Source organism: Caloenas nicobarica, chromosome 15 (assembly GCF_036013445.1).
Source record: "Caloenas nicobarica isolate bCalNic1 chromosome 15, bCalNic1.hap1, whole genome shotgun sequence".
Taxonomy (NCBI): domain Eukaryota; kingdom Metazoa; phylum Chordata; class Aves; order Columbiformes; family Columbidae; genus Caloenas; species Caloenas nicobarica.
In genome coordinates this window covers 12,550,877-12,574,132 of record NC_088259.1, presented here as the reverse complement: position 1 = coordinate 12,574,132, position 23,256 = coordinate 12,550,877, and the positions used below count along the sequence as shown (strand labels likewise).

The 23,256-nt window shown below is 42.1% G+C and overlaps 1 protein-coding gene across 1 annotated transcript in view; it reads left to right on the top strand.

Moving 5' to 3' along the window:
* The window catches only part of PHACTR3 (phosphatase and actin regulator 3), a 101,250-nt gene that overhangs the window by 59,982 nt on the left and 18,012 nt on the right, over nucleotides 1-23,256 (top strand). The window contains exons 5-8 of the mRNA XM_065645803.1: nucleotides 1,715-1,918; nucleotides 5,799-6,063; nucleotides 7,065-7,312; nucleotides 12,236-12,389. Coding sequence (XP_065501875.1) covers nucleotides 1,715-1,918; nucleotides 5,799-6,063; nucleotides 7,065-7,312; nucleotides 12,236-12,389 — 871 coding nt within the window. The remainder of the gene's footprint in view (nucleotides 1-1,714; nucleotides 1,919-5,798; nucleotides 6,064-7,064; nucleotides 7,313-12,235; nucleotides 12,390-23,256) is intronic.

Below are 23,256 nucleotides of genomic sequence, written 5' to 3'. Positions count from 1 at the left end.
AAGTATATTTAAAAGAAAATTATTTCCTTCTATAATTCAGACAACTATCGATATACGGCAGCTTTCCTATCCAGCCAAATTTCACAAGAATTCCTGTTAACAATGCATATTTTTTCTACTTTCCTGTCTTTTTTGAACCATGAATACTCATTCTTCCTCTTCTAGGCATACTCATTAATCTGTTTGTCAACAAATTAAATGCTATTATCTTGCCAATGCTATTGTTTCCAACTGCCTAAGTGCTCTGGTGCCTCCCCGTGCACTCTGAACAGGAGGATGCTGCATGTTCACTAATACAGAGAGTTTGTATTCCAAACAAGACATAAAACTGAGCCAAAAAAATATTCGTGATGTGACAGCTGCGGGTGTCACCTACTCTGCATTTTTAGGAGATGCCCTATAATGTTTTGAAGGGAAAGGTATTTTGTTCAGACAATCCAGGATGCTAAAAGTAGTGGGATTTGCCATTTATCCAGCCCAAGCAGTCTGGACCTCTCTCATGCTGAGGAGAGACTTAAACACTGATGTCCCCATTTAGATGAGCACTTTGCCTGCCAGGGTAGGAAAAATAACCCTCAATGGCTACTACTGAGTCTGCAGTGGCTGGAAATGCAGTTTGGAGAGAGCCTGGCTGTGGCTGGGGTTCTGGATCAGAGTCAGGCTCCAGCCCCTCCCTGGGTCCCCATGGATCCCAAGGCAGAGATCCGGACATCGAACAGTGTGAAAGTCGAACAGTGAGGTGATGTGCAAGTTTAAGCACTGCCAGAATCAGCTGGTACCTGAGCAGAATTCAAGGATGTTAATTTTGAACTTAATCACTGAAATTCCACCTATGTCCCGCTTCAGCTTCATGCCTTTCTGGATCTATTCCTCTGTGCCCTCATCACAGCCAGGGTAATTTGATGAACTGCTCAGCGATTCAGCCTGCACTAAAACAGCTAAGTGTTTTTGCCATCTTTCAGGAGGCAATCCTGAAATGAGCACTGTGTCACCATCTCAAACTAAGGCTTTGGTGATTGAAGTTTTTCTTAAGTACTTCACTGATTTTCTGTTCCCCAGTAGCTGCTGGGATCCAATGGTAAATCCTTCTATGGCAGGCTTTTCTTGGTTATCACTTTAACCTTAGGAAAGGCTCAACAGTTCTGGAGCCAGGTACAGTAAGAGAAGACTTCAGATGCAAGTTGAAGTCATGTATTAAATAAGATAATTAAATTGTGAAAAGAAATGCATAGAACAAACAACTGGAAAGTCAGCTTTCGTGCAATATTACCAGTTTGATACTCTTTTCCCTTTGGCTGTGTGTACAGAAGAGTACTCACTCTGTAACTGTGCCACTGCAGCTGCACACTGTAAGAAAATCCATTGCAGTTCTCAAAAGTTGCTTTGCCTTCCTATCTTTATTATTAGAAAACTGACAAAACAAAAAACAACAACAAAAATTGGAGAGGGAAATATGCTTTAGGGAAGTAAGGGAAGCTCAGCAGTTTTCTCAGGAATATCAAAAGTAACATTTCTTCAATATCCTCACACATTTTATTCTTTACCTGTCCTGGCTGGTTGGCTATTTCACACAATAATTATTTTCATTATGGAAATGAAGTGCTTCTAGCTGTCTGCTGTGTGTTCTGCTTTTCTGAATGTTCCTGGCATTGTCCCCTGGCCAATCATTATTATTAACTTCATGTTCCGTTAATTTTATTTATCTTCCTACTAGCCAAGAAACCTTCAGCACCCACGGAAGAATTAGAAGATGCCAGCCTACCAGCATCTGAAGACAGTCCACAAGCCTTACTTGCATCTGAATCCACAGATTCCCCCCAGAAACAGGCAGAAGGAAACCCAGCACAGCTTCCCAGCCCCCCGTTGCTCCCAGCTCCACCACCTAAGGCGATCTCCAAAATCACAAAGAGCATAACAGGTTGGTCATTACCAGCCAGTAAAGACTTTACCATCTTTTATATGTTGTACATCTACACAGCACAGTATAAATTTTTTTTTCCTTACATCATTTTTTTAAGCCTACTCCTGTAAACCGCTGTGAATCAGGCTAGTTACATTGAGGGAACAGAATGCTAATGATTTCCACAAACTGAGCCTAGTTGCCTGATAACAACGAACTGATCTTTGTACTTCACACCATTATCTGGATCTCTCAGGGGATTATTTGTTGTGAGTCTATAGCTCTAAACACAAGTAAAACAAATAAAACCAACTGCAAACATCTGCTGAATTAGATGCTCATATCGATATGCCATAAAACCCAGGCAAGACTTAAATGTTTGCATTACGTAGACTCTTGCTGGGGAACAGTACAACAGCCAAAATCAAGTTCAAGTCAATAGGTTCTGTAGAAGTTTCTTTCTGAAGTGTTTGCTCTCTAGGGCAGGTCTACACCAGAGCTACGAAATCTGGTCTTGTTACACAGAACACGTGTAAGTGAGACACCTGGCTCTCACAAAGCAATCCTCCCTGCCAGACTTCATTGAATGTTTCAAGAGCAATTTCTCTGGGCCTGATTTTCTAAGGTTTTGCCAACGTTGTTACATTTTCCAACATTCTGGCACTGCAGAAAGGGTGTCAAAGTGAATATGATTTTAGTTTGTTCCAATTTTAGGGCCCCTACATATGGTAAAAGCAGTTAAAGGGGCCTTATTGCAAAATAGAATTAAGTCCTGACATCCAAATGTCAGACCTGTTGGATATTTAGACTTTTAAGTGACAACCATTATCTCAGCCCTGATTTGCATCCACACTCATCTCCTGGCACAAAGAACAGGATTTTCAAAGTCACCAGGAAACAAAATACCAGAGAGGTGTTGTGATCTGACCACTGAGTGTCATATAAAATATTAGGGTTTTCAGACTTTTTGAGGAAAATTACAAGTATTTTTTTCCCCCATGGAAAATATCCATATTTCACCCATGCTTAAAAGCCGTAAGACCTTAAGTGGGAGCTCGGTTCAAAACGTTATCATAATGCTCCTTGGGAGCTGCTGTTCAGATTGCTGCAACATTCCGTGCTATGGGCTCTATCCTGCCACTTCCACCTTGCAGCACAAACAGGACAGCCCTTTGACTTTGCTCGACTGATACTAAGGCTGTACTCTGTATGGGATGTAGGCTGTTTGGAAATCATAGAATCAGAGGATAATGAAGTTACAGCTCCACCAGGCACTTCACAGCATTTTGAGTCCAGGTATTTTGCTGCCTAACCAAAGTATTCCCTCTAACATCTAAGATATTCTGAGTTTTGGTATTTCACTCTCATCTAAATTTTCCATAAAGAACAATTCTTAGTTTTCTCAGTGACTCCAATAACTATAAACCCTTTTTCAATAGTGACATGTTTGTTTATTTTTGTGTGGATGTGGAGGCAGTGGTAAATTAAGACTAAGCAAATACTGTCAATGAGGGAAAGTGAATACAAATGTATGGGGAGAGAGAAACAAAGAGCAATTATGAAAGAAAAGGAAGACGAAGAGGTTGAAAGGCTCTTTTGTGCTTAGTTTTTTCCCCCTTAACAATGTTAGAGATGCCACTAGCAGAGGAGTGAGGAATAAGCCAAGCACCAATTAATCACAGCGAGAGGGGAACAGGGCAAGGTGCCAAGACATCACTTTGCAAGATTATTCACTGAACAGCTGTCATCAGGACAAATAAGGTGTGATCTAAAGAAACTCTCAAACCTCAATATTGGCCCAAGCTGCAGTAAGGACAAAATTGGCCCTTGACCTGTTCCAGGAACAAGCAGATATAAAGATAAAACAAAATCTTTTCCCTTCCTGCTTTATGGTTGAGCTGAACCTGGGGTTCTTGCTCTGAGAAAACACGGACACCCTCTCCCACTGTGCAGCGGTATAAAGTAACTTGAAAGGTGGTTTTTTTCATCCCCTCAGGCCATGATTCAGTGGGCAATGATCGATCATACATGTCCTCTGTGCATCTCCATAGTAGCACATATTCAAAATCTCCCCGAGTGCTGAAAAAAACATCTTTGTTGGGCAGAGGTTGGTTATCCTGTGGCCACAGCAACCATCCCAATCAGCGCAGGAGGAGCTCCAGGGTGGGAAGGTGTCTTGTTGCCAGGACATTGCACGTTGAGCACATAGACACTTGCAGACATGCCCCCGTGCCTTCAGACAAGTTCAGATTTAAATAGGGTATTAATAACTTTTGGAGCAGCTTGACTCATCTCCTGGATGCATAGAGGGGTGAATGAAACTCCGGCCACTGGTTGGAGCTCTGTGTTGGAAGGAAAGAAATGTGCAAATATGCCTTCCAAAAATGAATAATAAAAAAAAAAGTTAGACTTTTTTAGAATAAGAGAGAAGATTGTAATGTGGATGTAGCTCTCCTCATTGAAGGATATTCACCTCCTCAACCCACAAATGTGGAAAAGAACCCGGGCTTAGTGTTGTCACCCTCAAACTTCTGATGTTTGATTTTGGTTATGGCTACAGGACCCTTCCTTCCCACTTGTGCTTTTGCTGCTGTCCTCAGTAATCCTGCCCTCCAGCTGCCCAGCTCTGTTCACAGCGCTTCCCTTACAGGGTTGCATCAGATTTCCAGCACTGAACTTAAGAAAAGGCACAAAGTTGGTAACCATTATGCAGGATGCTGGGTCTGAGAGGAAGTATTTACTAACAGGTTTATATTCAAACCTACTGTTGTCCTCTCCAGTTTTCTAGTAATTTATCCTGCTAATAGGAACCAAGCCCTTTTTACATGGGTATTTCAGGATAATCCTGGCCTGACCAGAATTTTTTCTCTGCTATGAATAGAAGGATTTATCACAAAAGTGAAAAAAAAGTTAAAACGGTCTGTGTCAGTTTAAATTCCTGTTTAAAACACTAGGTGGCAACAACAGAAAATAAATACTTGCGTATGACGAACTTGCATTGCCTTTTTACACACAACCTGAGCTACCGGTGTAAGCAATGCAATATGCCAGAGGTTTGGGAGAGAGATATAAGGGAATGGGGAAGAAAACTGCAGAAAAGAAAAGCTTACCAGCATCTTTTTCAGGACAGATGTCCAGTTATCTTAAGAGTATGAAACTACAAAATTTACAACCAGGGAAATGTCCACTATGTTTTGGGCTCGGGTGCTACAGAAATGTATATATCAACATTTAATTTCCAATGAGATGCTTACATGGCATAAAAATGTCTAAATCTGGGGGTAAAAAACATTACGTTGCCTCACCCTTCTTTTTTCTTCTTAGTGCTCAATACCACATCTTTCATTTGGATTTCATTTGCCAAGTTTTGTTATGAGAACATTATCCTCATATTAGAATGATTTTGGCATTTCCTCAACTGGCATATGAAAGACAGAGGTCTAAGCTGTGCAGCAATCACAGAGGAGCAGATAGTAGACACTGGAACATTTTGTCCTGACTGAGAACCACAGTGCATAAATTTTAATACAGTCTGCCAGAGTCCAGCCGAGAAAGTGCTGGATTGGAAAGGCACCGCAGCACAAGCCGTCAGTGGTTAGGAGTGACAGTACTGGCAGTCAAGAATGCATTGGTGGCCTGTGAAAAAAGGAGTATCTGATACTGTGGGAAAGAGGGGAAATGGGGGAGGCATCTATTATTCTAGATCAAAGATCTGGATCTGTGTAGTATGAGCCTTTTGAATTCAGACAGCTACTCAGTTTAAGCAGTTACCTCCTAGGAAGAACAAAACATCACCATTTTCCTCTGTTCAACACAACAAATTAATTTCAGAGCTGACTGTCTGCAAAAGAAATATAAGAAGCATTGCACAACCTCTTACCCTCTTGTGTCTTGACAGCAGGAAGCGAAATAGATGACCCAGCCATGAAATCTCCTCCTTCCACCATCCTGAAAAATTATGTCATTGTTGGATCCTCCCAAATCTCAGGACAAGCTGCCCTCTTCCATCCCTCTGGCCAGAAAAGTTCAGATCCCCATGTCAGAGGACAGGTAACAACACCAACCGGTTCCCCTCACCTGGCTGCCGTCCACCTGCCTTTACCTCCCAGCAGAGTCATTGAAGAACTCCACAGGGCTCTGGCCACCAAACACCGGCAGGACAGGTACCTGCAGCCTCTTGGCTATAGGGGTGCATGAGCAAAGTCATTCCACTAAACCATTTTTCTTGGTAAATGTCCCTAGCCTGTTATTAGCATTTTACCTACTCTTGCAACTTGGGTTTGTCTTTGTCTTCCTCTTGGTGCTACTACTTTGAACATCCATCCCTGGTTAAAACGCTTAATTTGGCAGTTACTTCAAAGTGTGTTCTTCCTTTATAAGGAGGCTACTGTGACATGGAAATAGGTTTTCAAACAGGTATAATAATTTGATAATCCCTGACCTATTGCAACAGAAAATCTCCCCACAAGAGGCCAAGTTAGAGTAGCTAAGCCAAATCCTGCTCTAAATATCAGTACTCTACATATGAGAAAAGCTATTATTTTGGTATCTATCTCTTGGCTTCTACAGGAGCATATATGGTATGCATTTTTAATACAAATGCTTGAGCAGGAGCACATTGGGTACTTTGTCTGGTTTTCATTATAAGCCCTCCTGTGTATTAGAGGAAGGAAGACAGAGATAACCTTTTCCATCATGGAGCTTTGGAGTTAAGTTAGTAACATTTCTCAATTCTGTAACAGCTATTATCATGGGGAATAGATTCATACGATATCACTTCCAGGCCCCGTTAAACCTTCGTCATGATCATAAAATATCAGAATGGTAATATTTCATGCCATGTATGTTTTACATTAGAAGGATGTGCTGTGTGGTGGGTTTTTTTTAATCAGTACAGTATAGCATGCGGCTATATATCAAAGAAATACATTAGTCACTACCCTTCCGTACCTTATTTTTATGACTGAGACAGGAGAGCAGATCTGCATTAGCCATTCTCAATATAGTCTTGAGAATGCCATCCCATGTTGTTCCATGTTGAACTCTCTGCCCTGGCCTTCAGAAGCTACAGGACATTCTGCTCATTCTCATATAATGATAAGTTCCTACTGTAGCAACAAAACAGTCATTTGTAAAAACTGGGCTGTGTACCTTCCACCCACAGCTTCCATGGAAGAGAAAGCAAAGGCTCTCCAAAAAAAAGAGTGGATGTCCGTCCATCAAGAACATCTAGCATTGAGCGCAACAAAGAAAAGGAGAACTCACTGAGTTACAGCAGTGACTCAGAAAATAAGCGGAACTCTGTTAAGGAGTCGGATGAGAACAAAGAAAACATGATCATGAACTCAGAGCTCAAGGAAGACTCTGTTTTTTATCAGGATGAGGAAGTTCTGAATGACTCCATTATTTCTGGTAAGGAAAGTCACTTATATTATAAAGATATACTATCATAGCCTAACAGAATGTACTAAGGAAGGCAGCATGCAACAGAAAATACTGAGCAGTATAAATTCCTCTATTGTCACATCAAGTTTTTCAAGGAATCTTGGTGAAAACTGAAGTTAAATTTGAGTCATAGTGCTTGTGATCATGTTTGTGTTGGTTGCATACTGAGATGACATTTAGTGTTACAGTGATAAGTCAATGCATCAGCATGCTTTACCCTTCCAGTTACCCTTGTACCGGGTACCCCTTGTACCGCTACATATGAATGACAGCACTTGCAGACACATCCCCCTGTCAGTAGGCAAAGCTTTCTCTATAACTGGTGCCATGCTATGCGTGTTTTGGAAGGATTCCATCCTAGGACTGTTATTCCAGTGCAGTGATGGTACAATGAAAAGTGGAAGAGACCAATGAATCTAGGAAGAATGTAGACAGTTAGGTGCTTATCTGACAGGCTGGAAACTCAAAGGGTTGTTATGAAATCAGGTAGTGCGGTGATTATATACAGATGAGTATTTACCCGCAGATGTACCCCGAGGGCAAAGAGAGCAAATGAAGATGATTTATCATTTGATAAAGAGGTCCCAGATATGAATACAACTCCTTTTTTCCATGCAAAACACTTTCCAACTTCAACAAAAATAATTTTTAGTAAGACGTTTCACTCATTTCTTTCTTCATAGCTACGTAGGCTTCCTCCTCATAATTAATCTGTCTCACTCTTTGGCATTTGAGCATTCTCATACCTAAACTTCAGTTTCCACACTGAGAAGTGTGTTCCATACACCCTTAAAAGTTACCCAAGTGATCATAAGACTTGAGCTTTAAGATCATTTTATTTTAAATGGCTGAAGATCATTGCAGACTGCTTTGTCTTTGCATGTTTCAAATATGCATTACAAAAGACCTAATTTCTTGTACAAGTCTGGTGCTTGCTCTGCCATTGTTCAGATTCAGGCACATTTTAGGGGCACAGCAAAAACCCAGGCCATGCAAAGTTTCAGCTGTTTGATGTCAAAGGAGGCTGCCATGGATGGGTACATGGCAAACTGGGCAACACAGCCACTTAAACCACAGAGGTCCTGGTGTGGTGTGGTACAATCTCAGCCCTGAGGAGACAGCAGCTTTGGGGACGTGATAGCAGGGCCCGTTTACTGACTGACAGACAGGACACAAGGCATTTCTGGTCTTGACACTGGGTGGCACTGCTTGTGCCAGCATTCATCCAGATGCACCCTTTGCATTTCAGAGAGGAGTGAGAGATGCAGTAGTGACAGGGGTGGCACCAGAGTAATTCCCTGAATAGCTCCAGACTCTTTCTAGTTTAAAATATCTGGGCTGGTTTGCAAATCAGGAGGTAAAACTATCCATGAACCCCAAGTTACTTTACAGTTAGTGGACTGCTTAGTACGTCACCCGTTTTGCCATTGCCACTGTGATGCAGAACAGTGCATCAGCACAACAGCCCCATGATAACTAGTGCAAGCAAGGTCTTTTACATCAGCATGCATTAGAGTTTGCCTTTTGCTTGACAGAAAGAACAGTAAACATACAGGAAATTAAATGTCACAATTCAACTGAATTAAAACAGGAACTTTTGTCAGGAACCTGTAGACCAAGCATGAAAAGGGTGTGAATTTTCAAAGCATTTATTATTGACCTAGCTGAGCTGTCATAAATCATGAAACAAGCCACAGCCAAGATCCTGCCTGAGATAGCTTGGTCGTGAAGCAGACTGGTGTTGAACATGCCTTATTGACCAGGAAAAATAACCCTTAGGAAGAAAATACTGAAATAAGAGTGTTCACAGGTTCACTTTCCACTGAGATAGTCATCAGAAAGGAATGTGCCTTAGGGTGCTGGAATTGATATAGGGAAAAGTAGTTTGGGAGTTTATTTCCTCTTTGTTCTCTAGTTTTGTCTAATTTATTTATTAATTCTGAAACATCAGATATGGGTTTCTGCAGGAGGTGGAGTAACAGAACTGGCCATCAGTGGGCCAGTCAAGATGAAAACAGATGTATTACACAATGTTTCCTGGCTTGTCTTCCTGAATGGGATAACACCACCTCCCTCTTTTCACTTTGTCGTGTAGGTTTTATTTTTCAGGAAATAACCCGGTTGGTCAGGCACGGGGAACAGCTCCTTAGACAAGCAGATCAGCTTAATCCAGATCTCTTGCATTTTTATTTGGTGAAATATCCTAAAGATTAATCAGTGAACAGTACATATGGACCATGGGAGTGGCTATAGCATAAGCCTTTAGCAATCCAGACATCTGGATGAAGTGAGCAGAGCTTATCCTGAGTGGGTTATACGCTCTCCACTCCTCGAATACAACAGCAGGATTTGGGTTAAAGTTGAGATTTTTTCATATATGATTTGTGGCTTTTATTTCACAAAGAAGACAACTTAAGTGTGCAGCAGAGCAGGAGTAGTCTAGGCCATGAACAGCAGCTTTTTTTTCAAGCAAAATATTGCATTTTTCCATCTCACTTTGAAATACAAGCCTCTAAGGCGTACACTGAGCTAGCTTAAGCCAATGTCACACACATCAGCTTCAAAACCTGACTGCTTGTGAGAAGGTCTAGTCTTGTATGTGCAGAGCATTGGTTTCCACTGGCGATAGCAGAAAATGAGCCCTGACCTCATCTGAGCAAATAATCGCTATGATTCTAGCCCTTGTCCTCCCACAATCCAAAGAACAGGTATAGTATGGTACGGCAAGTAGTTTTATAGCTGTCACATTCTACCGACACTGGGCTTTGTGTGCATGGGCAGATTCTCTGCAGCAATCTCCTGACGTGACTAAATTCCTCTTACTGCCCACTTCAACTTTCCAGGTGAAAATGAGAACATGTTCAGGGGTACCTGGGAGTTTGCCAGCCCCAAACGTGCTTCAGATTGTTTCCAGAAGGAACTCTGTTGGTTCCCGTGCTGTGCGGATCGAGCCCGGCAAACACCCACTCTGCTCCCACTCCCAGCGAGCTGGAGGTTTGAAAAACCTTGACAGGGTCCCATTGACTTTGTGAGCCAAATGTTTCTGGTGGAGTCGTATATCCAGTTAGCAGAAGGCTCTGTGTGGCAGCAGCCAAATCATTTAACTTCTTTACCCATCTGTTAAACACATACTTACTGCTTCAGAGGGCTGTGTAGTCTAACTTAACTTTACAACAGACTTTGAAAGTATTAGGAGGAAGGTGCTAAACAAGGCCACAACTTTTAGGCACTAAGCGGGGTTTTGAGCTGATTATGGTTTCTAAAAAGTTTAATTTTCAATCACTGCAACTATCAAGAGACTTGTCCCTCCTCATACAGTGAGACCATAACTGTTCTCTGCCTCAGACTTCCAACATGTATGTGTGGATGTGGTACAGACTCCTCCTCTCCGCATAAAGAAATTCAAGATCAATAGGACGATGATAATGTAGGCCCACAGATCCCTAGCAAATAAAACTGCAATATTTGGGAATGAGAATCTATTTAGGATTTAGCGTGTTGCCAACCTCCAGAGCATCCTTTTAAAAATAGACTTTAATCCTATCTCAAATACCAAACAAAAATACCAATTAAATGTCTTTTTCTTTAAAAATGAGGTGACCTTTTCTACGAAAAGGTGAAGCATTAAATTAAAAAAATAACTAAAAAAACCCCCACAACCCAACAGCTTTAAAGTAAAAAGGGACCAAACCAAAATAACCTCCTATTACACACTGTTCTCCCAAGATGAAGCAAATATAAAGATTTAACTGTATTTCCTGCACACCGTGACAAGACTCTAAACCCCATCTGGGTGGTGCTAATCTACAATGATAATTTTCAGACTCTGCTAAAGCTCTGGACTGGATACCAGAAGAGCCAGAGGCTCTGCACTAGAGGCATGCAGGGAGCTGGTGTAAATTTACATGCTGACAACCTACCTGTAGCATGATTGCTGGAAGGCTGCAGCCCTACCAGTAGGACTCAGCAGCTCACTGGTTTCAATAGCGCTTCCCTCTTCTTTTCGCTCCATCGTAAGCAATCTACCCGCATTAAATAAGGATATCACCTCAGACTTTGAATCTGCATTTGAAAATAAAGACTGCTTTCTATTTTGTAAGCAGCTTAAGTTTACAGCCGTTTAATTGCATACCTTTACAAACACAGGGCAACATGTTTTTATAAACTCAGGAGTCCAATTTTCATTTGTTTACCCTGCTGAAGTCTAAGAGTTACACCAGAGATACAGAAACACCTAAGCTCAAAGTTCTCTCTAGAAAGAGTGAAAGGCTGTTTCTAATGTCATCAGAGGGGCAGCATCAAGAACTCAACACCCAGCACACTAAGCAGCACTAAACTTCTACTCAAAACAGTTGCTGCACGTTCTCCTGTGAACACTTCTTTCATAATGGCAATGTTTTAGGTTGTCTGATTTGATGGAAAACACGCATTATTACATTTTTGCAATCATCACAACAGGTCATGCAATCACAGTAAGTATTTGTTTCTTGTTGCCCAAATGTCCAATTGAGTTGCCAGCATTCTGCAAATCATGATAAAACCTGGCCTTTGCTTTCATTCCTTGGAATGTCTGTTCCTGCTGTCTTCAGAGGGAAAGGTCTAATGCATATATACACACACATGCCAAGCACCAACTTCAATTGTTTCAGCTACCATTAGCTATTCCTGGTGACCCAGAGATGAAGCTGTACATGCCCCAACACCTCTGCATTTGTAAGCAGTTTTGTGTCTGAGCCCTGCACAACTCTAGTGCTACTTATGTGTACAACTGCTCCTTGCACACTAACGCATAAGTTGCTGTCACTCTGTAGGTTTCCCACTCTCGGTATGTTCACGTTTCATCTCCAGGAGCTGTCTTTCTAATAACTTTCTTTTCAATGCATGTCCCAGGTACTTTGCCAAGAAAATGCAAGAAAGAACTGCTGGCAGTAAAACTACGAAACAGACCAAGTAAGCAGGAGCTGGAAGACAGGAATATTTTCCCAAGGAGGACAGATGAGGAAAGACAGGAAATCCGGCAGCAAATTGAAATGAAACTCTCAAAGTAAGTCTGTCTAAAACCAGGGAGGAACCTCCCTTTACGATGCAGTGTCCTCTGAGTACTGTCAGATGAGATACTGTCACCCACCCCCAAGTCCATTTCCTGCAGCAAATCATGCACAAACTAATAAAGCACATTTTCAGCTGTCAATTGGGCATGTGGAAAAAAAAAAAAAAACCTTAACTCCTTTTACAGTCAGGATTCCCTTGATTTCAATAGAAAAAAGACAGAAGTCAACGTGGGAGGCAAAATTCTGCCAAATCTAGCTGCGGCTCCACTGATGTAATCCAGATTTTGAGGTCCTCCAAGAAGGCTAGTGCTTAAACAAAAATAATAATTTTGCTTTGTCAGCACTAGTTGAATTTCAGGATAAAGGCAACTGTAATAGCTGCATATTTACTTGCACAAGAGAAAGCTGCTGTATGCATCGGTGGCTGTATTTCTGCTTTAAGGACAAAGCAACATCAGCAGCATTGCCCTCACATGGGCAAGGTGTTTGTGTAAGTCCAGCTGCAGGGATGGCGGGGATGGTCTGGTTTGGATCAGTAACCAGGGCAACAGGGTAGAGCTTGGAGAGAAACAGCGTTACTGTGGCATGTAGCCTAAAGCAAAGATTTAAGTAAACTGTGAGGCTCAGACTGAACCATTTGGTTTTTGCGTGTGTTTTCTTAAAAGCTTCATTTAGATATCTGCAAACATGAATATTTTAGATGAGACAAAGTGGATTGTTAAATAATCTGTGCTATGCCTGCCCACAGTGGGACAGCGAGCACTGCTCGTCACCAAAATGCTTGAAATCAAATTGAGAAACATGAACAGAAGTTCATTTTCAAGGCTTATTAAATATTAAATATCTCAAGCCTCTCCTGAAAGAAACATTTATTGATATTTAGGCTAGCTCACTCATGTGTGTGCATTTGATTAAACTTCACCTCAGGGGACAGGGAATGAGAAGCACGCATGTGGATCAGAGCACAAGTCCTAATGGACCAGAGTTTATGGAGGAAAATGTCACTGCCATCACCACACTTGCCCTCAGCTCAGAAACAAGCTGCTGAATGGAAACAGATGAGATTTGGGGTGCACTTCATGATGCTTCTGCAGTATTGGAGATGAAATAATCACCTTCCTCCAGTCTTGGTGATTGATGCTTATTGTTTGTAACATGGTAGAACTTTACACCCAAAGGAGATCAATACGTTGTGCCAGTGACTGCACAAGACAGAGCAGATGACACTCTCTGTCACAAAAACCAAGTATATCCCATACGAGTAGAAAATATCACATTACAATTTACATTAAGTTCCAAGAGTAACAGGCAGAGCAAGTCGCTGATGTGTCACATCAATACCCATCTTCTTAGGGAAATTGTCATGGACCTTGACCATGGCTTTGATCATCTTGACCTTGCAAACCTTGTGCATTCATTTCAGGGAAATATTTCAAGCTGCACTCTGGTATAGTTAATCCCAGTATTTTGGCGAGTCAATTGCTCATGAAATTTCTTCATGGGTCAGGAGCCTAATTTTATAGCTCTAAAATACACAAGGTATGGTTTCCAGCCGACTCCATCCCTAAAACCAAGTTGCACCATCACAGAATATTCACTGAGAAGATTATCTCATGTCCAGCCACAGCTCATATTGCTGAAATGCCCAGGTAACACCTGTTTTCAATACAGCCTGAATTCTCTTAGCATCAAAGCTCTAATGAAATTGCAGCTTAGGTGTTATAACTACAGGTTATATCCTTTCTTTTAATTTACCATTTAGTTTGCTTAATAATGAGCCTAAAGAATAATTTTAAAGGAGGCATACATGAAGTTGGGTGTCAGTACAAGGACTTTAAAAGAAAATTGCTCTATTCGTGAAGAAAAGGACTGGTCATTACTAGAAGCTCAGAAATGTACTGTCTGTAGGAAAATGCAGAGAAGGAAGCCAACATACCGTCTGCTATGGTCTTGTGGAACAATCTGTGGTGCAGGCCATTAGTCTCATTTGTAATGTCTAAAGGATGGCTAAAAGCCATCTTTGTTCCAAGTGCTGGAAGACAGACTTTCATTTAGCTCCTTCCTCCTGGAACGTGGAAGATTCAGAGCATCTCAGGGAACAGACGGTGCAGAGATTGCTGGAGTAGCCAGGAATGGCAAAACAGATTGGAAGCGATCTCCCACACAACTTCCAGCGCATATGTGCACTGGCAGAGCTCAGCTCTTTACTCATCCACCAGAATAGAACATGACCATGAAACAAGCTCAGGTGGTGGATGCATGCAGAAAAATATTTACACCAGGAAAAGTAAGTCTGTGTTCAAAAAAAAAAAAAAAAAGTATAAAGGCCAAAGAGTCAAAGCTGTAGAGATATCCCTCTGGAGTTTCTGACTAGGTCTCTCTCCACAAAACCCAGGCTACCCGAGAGTCCTCACTCTGCGCACAACCTGGCAGTAGCATGCAAATGTAAGCACAGTGGACAGAGTGAAAATCTTGCATTGAAATTTTGAGGTCTTTAAATCCATTCATTTCACTGGTGCTTGCGCAGCAGTCTCTTTAGGACGACTTGGAAGTTTATAGCTAAGGAACACACTGTTCAGGTGTGAAGCATCAGCCGGGAAATGGGATCCAATAGAAATGTCTGTTGTCTGTATGATTTTGCTACTGCCTATGCAGATAAGAGCACATTGCTACTGCTGTACTAGTAGCACTTTGGTAACAGCAATGGGACTTGTTGTCTCAGTTCTGAATCTACATGTACCTGCACTTCAGCATACAAGAATAATGTACGGGCAGATTAGTTATTTGGTGGCTGTCTGCATAACAATGGCAATTAAACAGGCGGTTGTTTTCAAGATCAATATTTCTCAGCACTTTTGTAGGGATTTGAAAGTCTCTAGCTGTCTAGCAAATTGTCTCAGTCCCACAGCTAGCACAGCCTACCTTCATACTCTGGAGAGAAAGCTGTGCTGATGTATACAGTGTGCAAAGCATACCAAATAATAGTGTCTACGTACAAAAGAACAACATTTTCTCAAAACTGCTGTATTTGTTTAAATGGTTCTGGGTATAACACATTTCAACAGTAGCTGTGAGCCTGCTCAGAAAGTCAACTCTCTGCTATCATGCTAATGAGCAGTCATGCAGTCAAAGCTAAAATCCCTATTTTTCTTCACTTTTCTACTCAGTCTCAAAAGAGAGATTGAGAAAATCTGCTGGATCTTTTGGGCCAGATTCTACTTTTACAGCAGTGCAAGTCCACCGACTTCAGATTTATTATTGACTGACAGCAGTGTGAGTACACATTCAAGCATTCATTTATGTGCATTGCTGCTTTTGAAAAGTGTATTTCCCGTATTTCGTGCTCCCAGCCAATTTAGTCTACCACTTGTTGCCGTGGAAACATACACGTCTCCCTCCTCCTCCATCCAAAATGGCAGTATTCCATTTTCTCCAGATTTCCCTTTCCAGCAGTGTTTTCTCTTACTAATTCATGCATCCCCAGTGCCCCAGGCCATGGTGTGCACTTGCAATATTCAATTGTGCATTAGGCAACAGGGCTCCCAACAGGTCTTGGTTCCCCTTATTATGTGTTTGGAGTGCAGATAATAAGCCCTCAATGGAATTCAGTGAATTGAGAGCTCTTTGTATCAAGAGGCAGAAAAGACATTTGTAAGTACAATTATTTGGAATAACTGCTTTCTGTCTTACAGACGCACTTTGCTCTAGAAGGGATTTAAGCTGAAACCTGGAGGAGTAAAATAGTTGCTAGACTGAAGAGTGATGCAGGAAAAGATTGTTTAATTAAATTTGATATCTGACTATTTAGAAAGTTAATGTTTGAATTGCCTGGGTGGTTGGTACTTGCAAGTATGCTTTGTGTAACTACAGTTAAAGACACGCCATTATTACCCTAGGTTTCAATGAAAACATGAATTCCTGGAAAATATTATACTTGTAATTTTCACTTCATATTCTCGTTCATCTCCTTGGATATTTGCATAAGTAGGCATGACGCATTAAGCGGCACTTAAAAGATTATGGAGGCAGGAATTCAGATACAGAAGTGTGGGCATAAAAGGAGTGAGACAGGAAGAACAACGGGTTTGTGGAGACAGAGCAGAACCAAAATTTGAGCACCTAAACCTGATCTTTGCAATATCGAAAGTCTTGGCATGAGTAAGTGAATCATGCTGGGCAAGGTTTCTAGGCAATGTAAAGTGAAAAGGAGGTATCTTTATTCAATACTTTACCACATTTGGGATTCTGTGGTTCTAGTGTTGCCTTGAGGTTCTTGGAAAGGCATTTTCAAGTTGACTTGCCCAGAAACTGCAGACGTAGCTAAACGCACACCCAGATGAGACCCTGGTTTGCACCTCGGCCTCATGTAACAGAGTATGAAGTTCACAGAGCTGCTGCAGACAGAACAATACTGAGCAAACAGCACTTCAGATTTGCAGCCTATAAGCATAGACCATGACAGTTCAACACAGAGCAATCACAAAGGAAGATTTTACATACCGACAAAACAAAAGCTGCGCCCGTTTCTCAAGACCGACACGTCCAGTGCCACCTCCTCCCAGGAATGGCTCAGTGCAGCTCTGACTGGAAAGGCATCGGCCCTCCAGACTGGGAGATTCAGTGGGAAATGGGGCTGAATCCACAGAACTTCGGGGAATATTTTATTTGACCAAAAGTGGGGTAGTGGTGTACAAACCACTAGTAGCCCTAATGCAGGAGAGTATTAAGTCCATAATGAACTGAGCCCAGTTTGGAGACTAGCTTCAATTCACCTGGAGATTATTAAGGTTTTTTGATGAAGCTGTGACTGTGCTCAAACTCCCACTCACTGAACTAGAAATCAGGGAATTGCCCTGTTTTCAGAAAGCTAGGAAGGCTTGACACAGATTTACTTTGGAGACAGAAAGGCAGGGGCAGGCACAAAGAAAAGATCATCTGTCACTGCTAATTAGCTGTGTACAATTTAATGCATTTCATTTTTATTTGGCAGGAATCATCCAGGTAACCTTGTCACTGATGCTAAAAATAAACCCAGCGAGCACAGTGTGGGCGTCTGTGAAAGCCTCCGCTCCTCGCATGAGACAAGAGCTATAAATAGAGCTACAATTTAATTCTGTGGGCATGCGTGTAAGCCGAGGGAGTCTCCCGTTCTCCTTGCTCTGCACCAGACAGTGAGCTGAGATGCTGGCAGCAGGGACCGGCTTGGGAGTTGCTGTTGGAGATTTGCATGTGGCTGCAGTATTTTATTCACAGCTTGCACAGTGCCCAAGTGCTTTTTAACCTGGTGCTGTGTGAGAATTTGGGATTTTTTTCATGTTTTGTCCCTTTTTCGTGACAGCACTTAGGTTACAGAAAATAAAAATATTGTGAAGGGTGGTGTGGGGGGGAAGGACTGGAAGAATGGGGAAAGTGCAAGGGATAGCTGAGATTTTCGGAGCTTCCTCCAGGATTTAGATGCCTGGATCCCATAGGCATTAATATTCCCCCACGCCTTTCTTCGGTGTCAGGCAGTGACACACAGTTGGAAACCCTGTTACGTAGCCAGTGACAGACAGCAGTGGGCTTACAGTCAAGGGAGCTGAGGTTTGGTATCTGCTGCCAGAGTCACCCTGAGACAGTCTGGAAGGATAAAAATGAGGAGGAAAAGGAGAAAGCTTGTTTTGTTAAGGTCTCCAAGCAGTGAGTCAGTTTCGCCTCCCGTTTACGGGACTTTTCAGGTCCAAGAGAGCTGCACTGCAGCTCAAATACATGTATTAGAAGATGTTCAAGTACATCCGTACGTGCCGTACCTTGGCGACCATGTCCTTTTCTCTTCAGGACCGAAGAGCTCTTGAGAAAGGTAGTCTTTGTTCCCTTTCAGGTATTACACTTGCAAAAATAGAATGAACTTCACGAATGTGAAACCCTGGTCAGCAAGTAACAATCCTAACCACCATGGGCGTGTGATCATAATGGACCCTCTGGACAGAAGCTCTTTAACCAGAGGTGCATGCACAGTGCACGCGCAATTAATTATGGAGCACCCTGTCAGCTCTGGGCAAGAGCCATGATCTGCAGCTGAACCAGAAAGAGCAATTTGCTGTCTCAAACCAGCCTACAGCATGTTTGGCAGGAATTTTTGAACACACTAATTCATTTATAAAGGGCTGCAACAGAGAGGACTTAGTCCTGTGTGTTAGTTTTTCATTTGGACAACATACATGACTCAAAGCTGCTCTCACTGCAGGTTTGTTTCGCTAAGGATTCATCATGCACCTCCTGTTGAAAATGTTGGGTATTAATACTTTGTGCAAACATGGGGAAGTGTCATTGCAGAGAGCAGTTACTTCTGCCTGGGGACAAGAAAAAGTTCCACATGTCCAGGGCACAGCTGATGAGAGATCGTTTTCTGGGAAGACACTGACTCCTTGCACTGCTCTGTTCTATTTCCCCAGCTCCAGTGCTCGGAATTCATAATCAAATGTGTTTTCCACGGCACAGTGAAGGCAAGGGCAGCAGGTCAGTGCACAGCAGGGAAGGGAAGAACAGAGCCGCAGGTGTAGATACAAAAAGAAATATCCAGGGCCTTTTCTGGGACACTGAGTCAGTTCCTGGAATAGGTCTTCTAGGATAAGTGGAACACGTGAAACAAGAAATATTAAAAACATATATATCTATCAGAGTTCAGAAGGCTGTAATGTGTCATAAGGAAGCATAATTATGTAAATAAACTGGCAGGAAAACTGCTAAAGCAAGTGTAATTAAATAAGAAAAAAACATTTTAAGGAAGAAAATAGTGCATTAGTTTTGCCCTGCCAAACTGCCTACAAATAGCAGCATGTGTTCAGGCTCAGATTCTACACATGCCTGAAGATCTGCACCCCAGCCCTGTACAGTGACGAGCAGTCATGAACCAGAATGGAAGTCTGCAGAAAGGCAGTGATGCTCTGTAATGTCTCACCTTACACTGGATTATGATTCAGGTCCTTAAGCTAGTTTGGATCTGCAGCACAAGTAATTACGGAAATAAATTACTTTAATTTAATTTGCAGAGCTTAATCGATAGGGACCAAAGTAAGCTGCTCTGGTTGTCACAGCCATTTGTGCTGCTTTATGACAAAAACCTGACCAGAACAAAGTGCTGTAGCAATTGTGAGCTACTGATAAACCAGGGGCTGCGCAGGGATTCAGGCATTCACTGTGGCAGCTCTCACCATTTGGGGGATGGTAGCTGTGTTACTGAGATTATTTAGGATTAGTTTTTTGTTTTAAACTTGTCCAAGACATCAAGGAAAAATGTTTTATGCACCTGAAACCAAGCACCTACTTCACTCTAGTTGAAACAGAAGCAAGATCAGATGGACAGTGTGTATCTGAAAGACTATGAAATGGTATAAGCAAAAACCTCAGCCAGAAGAGGGTTTGGCTGCATGTTTTTTTTAGTTTTAACATACTCAGTTTCAGACTTGCCACTTGAAAGCATAGAAGAAGAAAAGAGGGGTGAGGGGGAGTAGTTCTGGTGTTGTGTTGGTTCTCCCCCCTCCACTCCTTTTAAACCTAACGAAATTTACATGCAGACTGGATATTTCTAAATGGGTTTCACCATAACTGTTGCTGTGAACTGCCTGCAGAATACCAAAGCAGACAGAATTCACTTCTCCCACAAAATTCATGGTGTGGCTTTTAGTTTGGGGAAGGGAAGAGACAAAGCTTTCTTCCAGTGAGGTGTCACATTTGCACACAGCATACCTGGAGGGCAGATGGCTCCTACCGGCAGCACTCATCACTGATTTATGGGCATGAGTCATCTGCACCTTTGTGTGAAGAACTCAAGCATGTTTTTGGACTCTTTTCCAAGAACCGGCTCACCACATGTGATCCAAGGAAAGTGCAATTAACACAGTACAGTTGCCAGCCCTCCATATACTGTTAGAGTTACTACAGCATCCTCCTCTCGTGGCTCTGAGCACAACTGCTGTAGCCTGGCTCATTCAAGACCTTAATTCCTCCCAGGAATGCTGTTTTCATACAGAAAAACTGGGTCAGACTTGCACAGTTTCTGCCTTTTTGAAATAACCTTAGAGAAGGCGAGGGGGGTGAAAAATGAAGGAAATAAATATTTAGCAAATAGGGAGAGAGAAGAGAGAAAACAGGTCAGAACAGAAGGTCAAACACTACTGTAATAAATATTGTACAGTCATATCAATTATTAAAATGTAGTTCTAGCTAAGTCTTTTTCATTCCATTGCCTGTGCCCACCTGGCAAGCTGCAGCTGTATAATCAGGTCCTGCAGGGGTTTTGCTGTTTCTTTGTGTAACTTGGGAGCTTCTTGGGTCAAACAGAGCACTGCAAGTTTCCTTCAGTATCTGTTTTTCAGGATAATTAAATCATCCAAGTGGCCAGCACACTTCCTTGACCTCTCCAGATTCTGGAGAGTGCTTTTGTTTTTCCTGGAAGGCACTCTCATTTTCTATCTTTTGCTATAGCTGTCGCATGTAATACATCAAAAGACAAAAAAGGAGACACAGATTTTTCAATCCATGCTCAAGTAATTACCCGGTGAAATGAAAAAGGAACAGATAACACCTTTGGAGGCTGAGGACCTCCTGTTGAAAGTCCACTAACGCAGAGGACCATACCAAGGTAACTAGGAAACACGCCTGCTGAAGAACCAGCACGTTGGTAAAATCTGAGTTTTTAATCCCATTAGAAACAGGTTATTTCAATCTAGTCAGTCCATTGTTGTAAAAATGTGACGGTTGTTCTGTTTTGTTAAAACTATACAAAATACTACTCAGACCAGGCACAAACATCAGAATAAAACCATGAGCGCCTCGCTGTTGAACAAAGCCCTCTAAATCAAGACTACATGTCTCACAGATGAACAGCCATTGTCATTTGCCTGAGATGATCATATTCATTAAGCAAATTAAATTCTGAATACTTCATTAATTTTTCAGAAATCATGTTAAAAAAAATAAAAAGCCAGAAAACAGTCTCTCCAGATAGCAGCTGGTCTATTGCAGAGAGATTGGCTAATCTGAGGGTGTCTGCAAAAGCCATTTTCTGGCCAGGCTGCACTGCAGCCTTATTATTATAATTATCAGAGGGAGCAGCTACAGCACTTTCAAATACCACCCAACAGGGGAAAAAAATCTTCCTCCTCAATAAAAGGTTAAACAAACCAGTACTAATGTGGTAAGGAAAGTCGTATTTGTAGACATAATGCAATGAAGTTTAAAGAAATCTTTTTGCAGCCTGTTTACAATGTAGAGGAACAAGGCAGCAGAGAGCAGCAGGTGTGTGCAAACCCCGAGCTGAGGTCTGCGAGGATGATCAGAGCAGGAAGCTCAGGGTCAGTGGGGACTTTCTAGGGGACTCAAATGCAGCGTTGCCTGTAACTTGCTGGGCACCAGTTGCAATGAAAAAAGCAGCGCTACAAAAGCCTAGAAAACCAGTGTATGATGGAGGTTGCAGAGACAAGAGGCCTGTTCTAGCTCTGACGGAGTCACTGCCTCCTCATACTGCCCTGCTCAGCCCCCCAGCCACTCCGCAGACAGAAAGCGACTCTAAGGGGACACACATATGGTAGAATTGAATTACTTCCCAAGAACACAGTGACCTCACAAAGGTTTTCTGTTGCAGCCTCGGACTTTGGCAGTAAAAGACATTGTGTGTTGTACCACAACAAATCATAGCAGTAATGTCAAAACTCAATGTTCAGGTCAATAGGAAATGTTACATAATTAAACTCCTACATTTTATTCAATTGAGGAACCTGGATTTCAAAAGCTCAGAATTTTCCATCCTGACTGAAACTGGTCAGCAACCTCTATTTGGATTTACACTGCCATAACTAAACACGGGATCGTAAACAGAACTAAGGACAGTCCCAAAAAGCTTTGGGGAAGAGTAGACAGAATGCAAGGGTGACATTTTAAAATTCAAATGCTCTCTGCATTTTCCTGTAAGTTAGCCTGTCTGTAACGCTCAGTGTCACGCTTTGTGGCATCAAGTGACAAGTCATACTCCTCACACAGCCCAATTTAAAACCAAAGAAAACGAGAATCACTAAAATACCATTTGCAGTGGGAAGTGAATAAATCCCTGGAGGGTCTGCCAGTCTGGTTTTCCAGACAAGATCCTTTGCCACATTTTCCTATTCTATATAGCAGAGAGAGCCATGCAGACCTGCTTTGCAGAGCACTATGAGACCTGCTGGCAAAATAACTACAAACCAGATGATTGTTCCTGCCGTTGTGACCAGGAGACTCATATTCCTACACAGTACTTGGGCCATTTCTTCAAGCTGTCAATGGAATTTCTCATTTCATTGTACATGCTAACAGTGGAAACACTCTTTGCATTGAAAAATGAACAGGTAACCTCTAGAGGAATTTTGAAAAAAAGCAAAAGATTAAAATAAGTGGGGATGCAGTAAAGAAGCAGGATTCAGAGCATGCTGTGGCCAAAGGCTGCGTGGCCCTGGCCAGCGGTGGTTAATGCCAGCATGAGGACAAGCTGTTGGTCTAGCTCTGTGCTGAAAAACGCCGGGCTAACAATAGCGCGCACGAAAGAGAAAACAGCACAACAGATGGTGATACGCTCTCTGAAGGAAGGGATATCCCATCCTTTTGGAGATGCTGTGTGGGCGAGTGACAGGAGAGAACCAGAAAGTACTTGCATTGCCAGGGAGCATTCCCAGAGAGATTCCCACAGTTTGACAGCAGGTGTGCCATCGTACATATGGTCCCAACAGGGACTGTCTATCCCTGGAGCATTTGCAACCTTAGGAATCACTATAATTTCATTTTTTTCTTTAGGGATTACATAAAGCCAAGAGAGCACTGCGTTTTCCTTGATTTACTTCAGTGATTAAG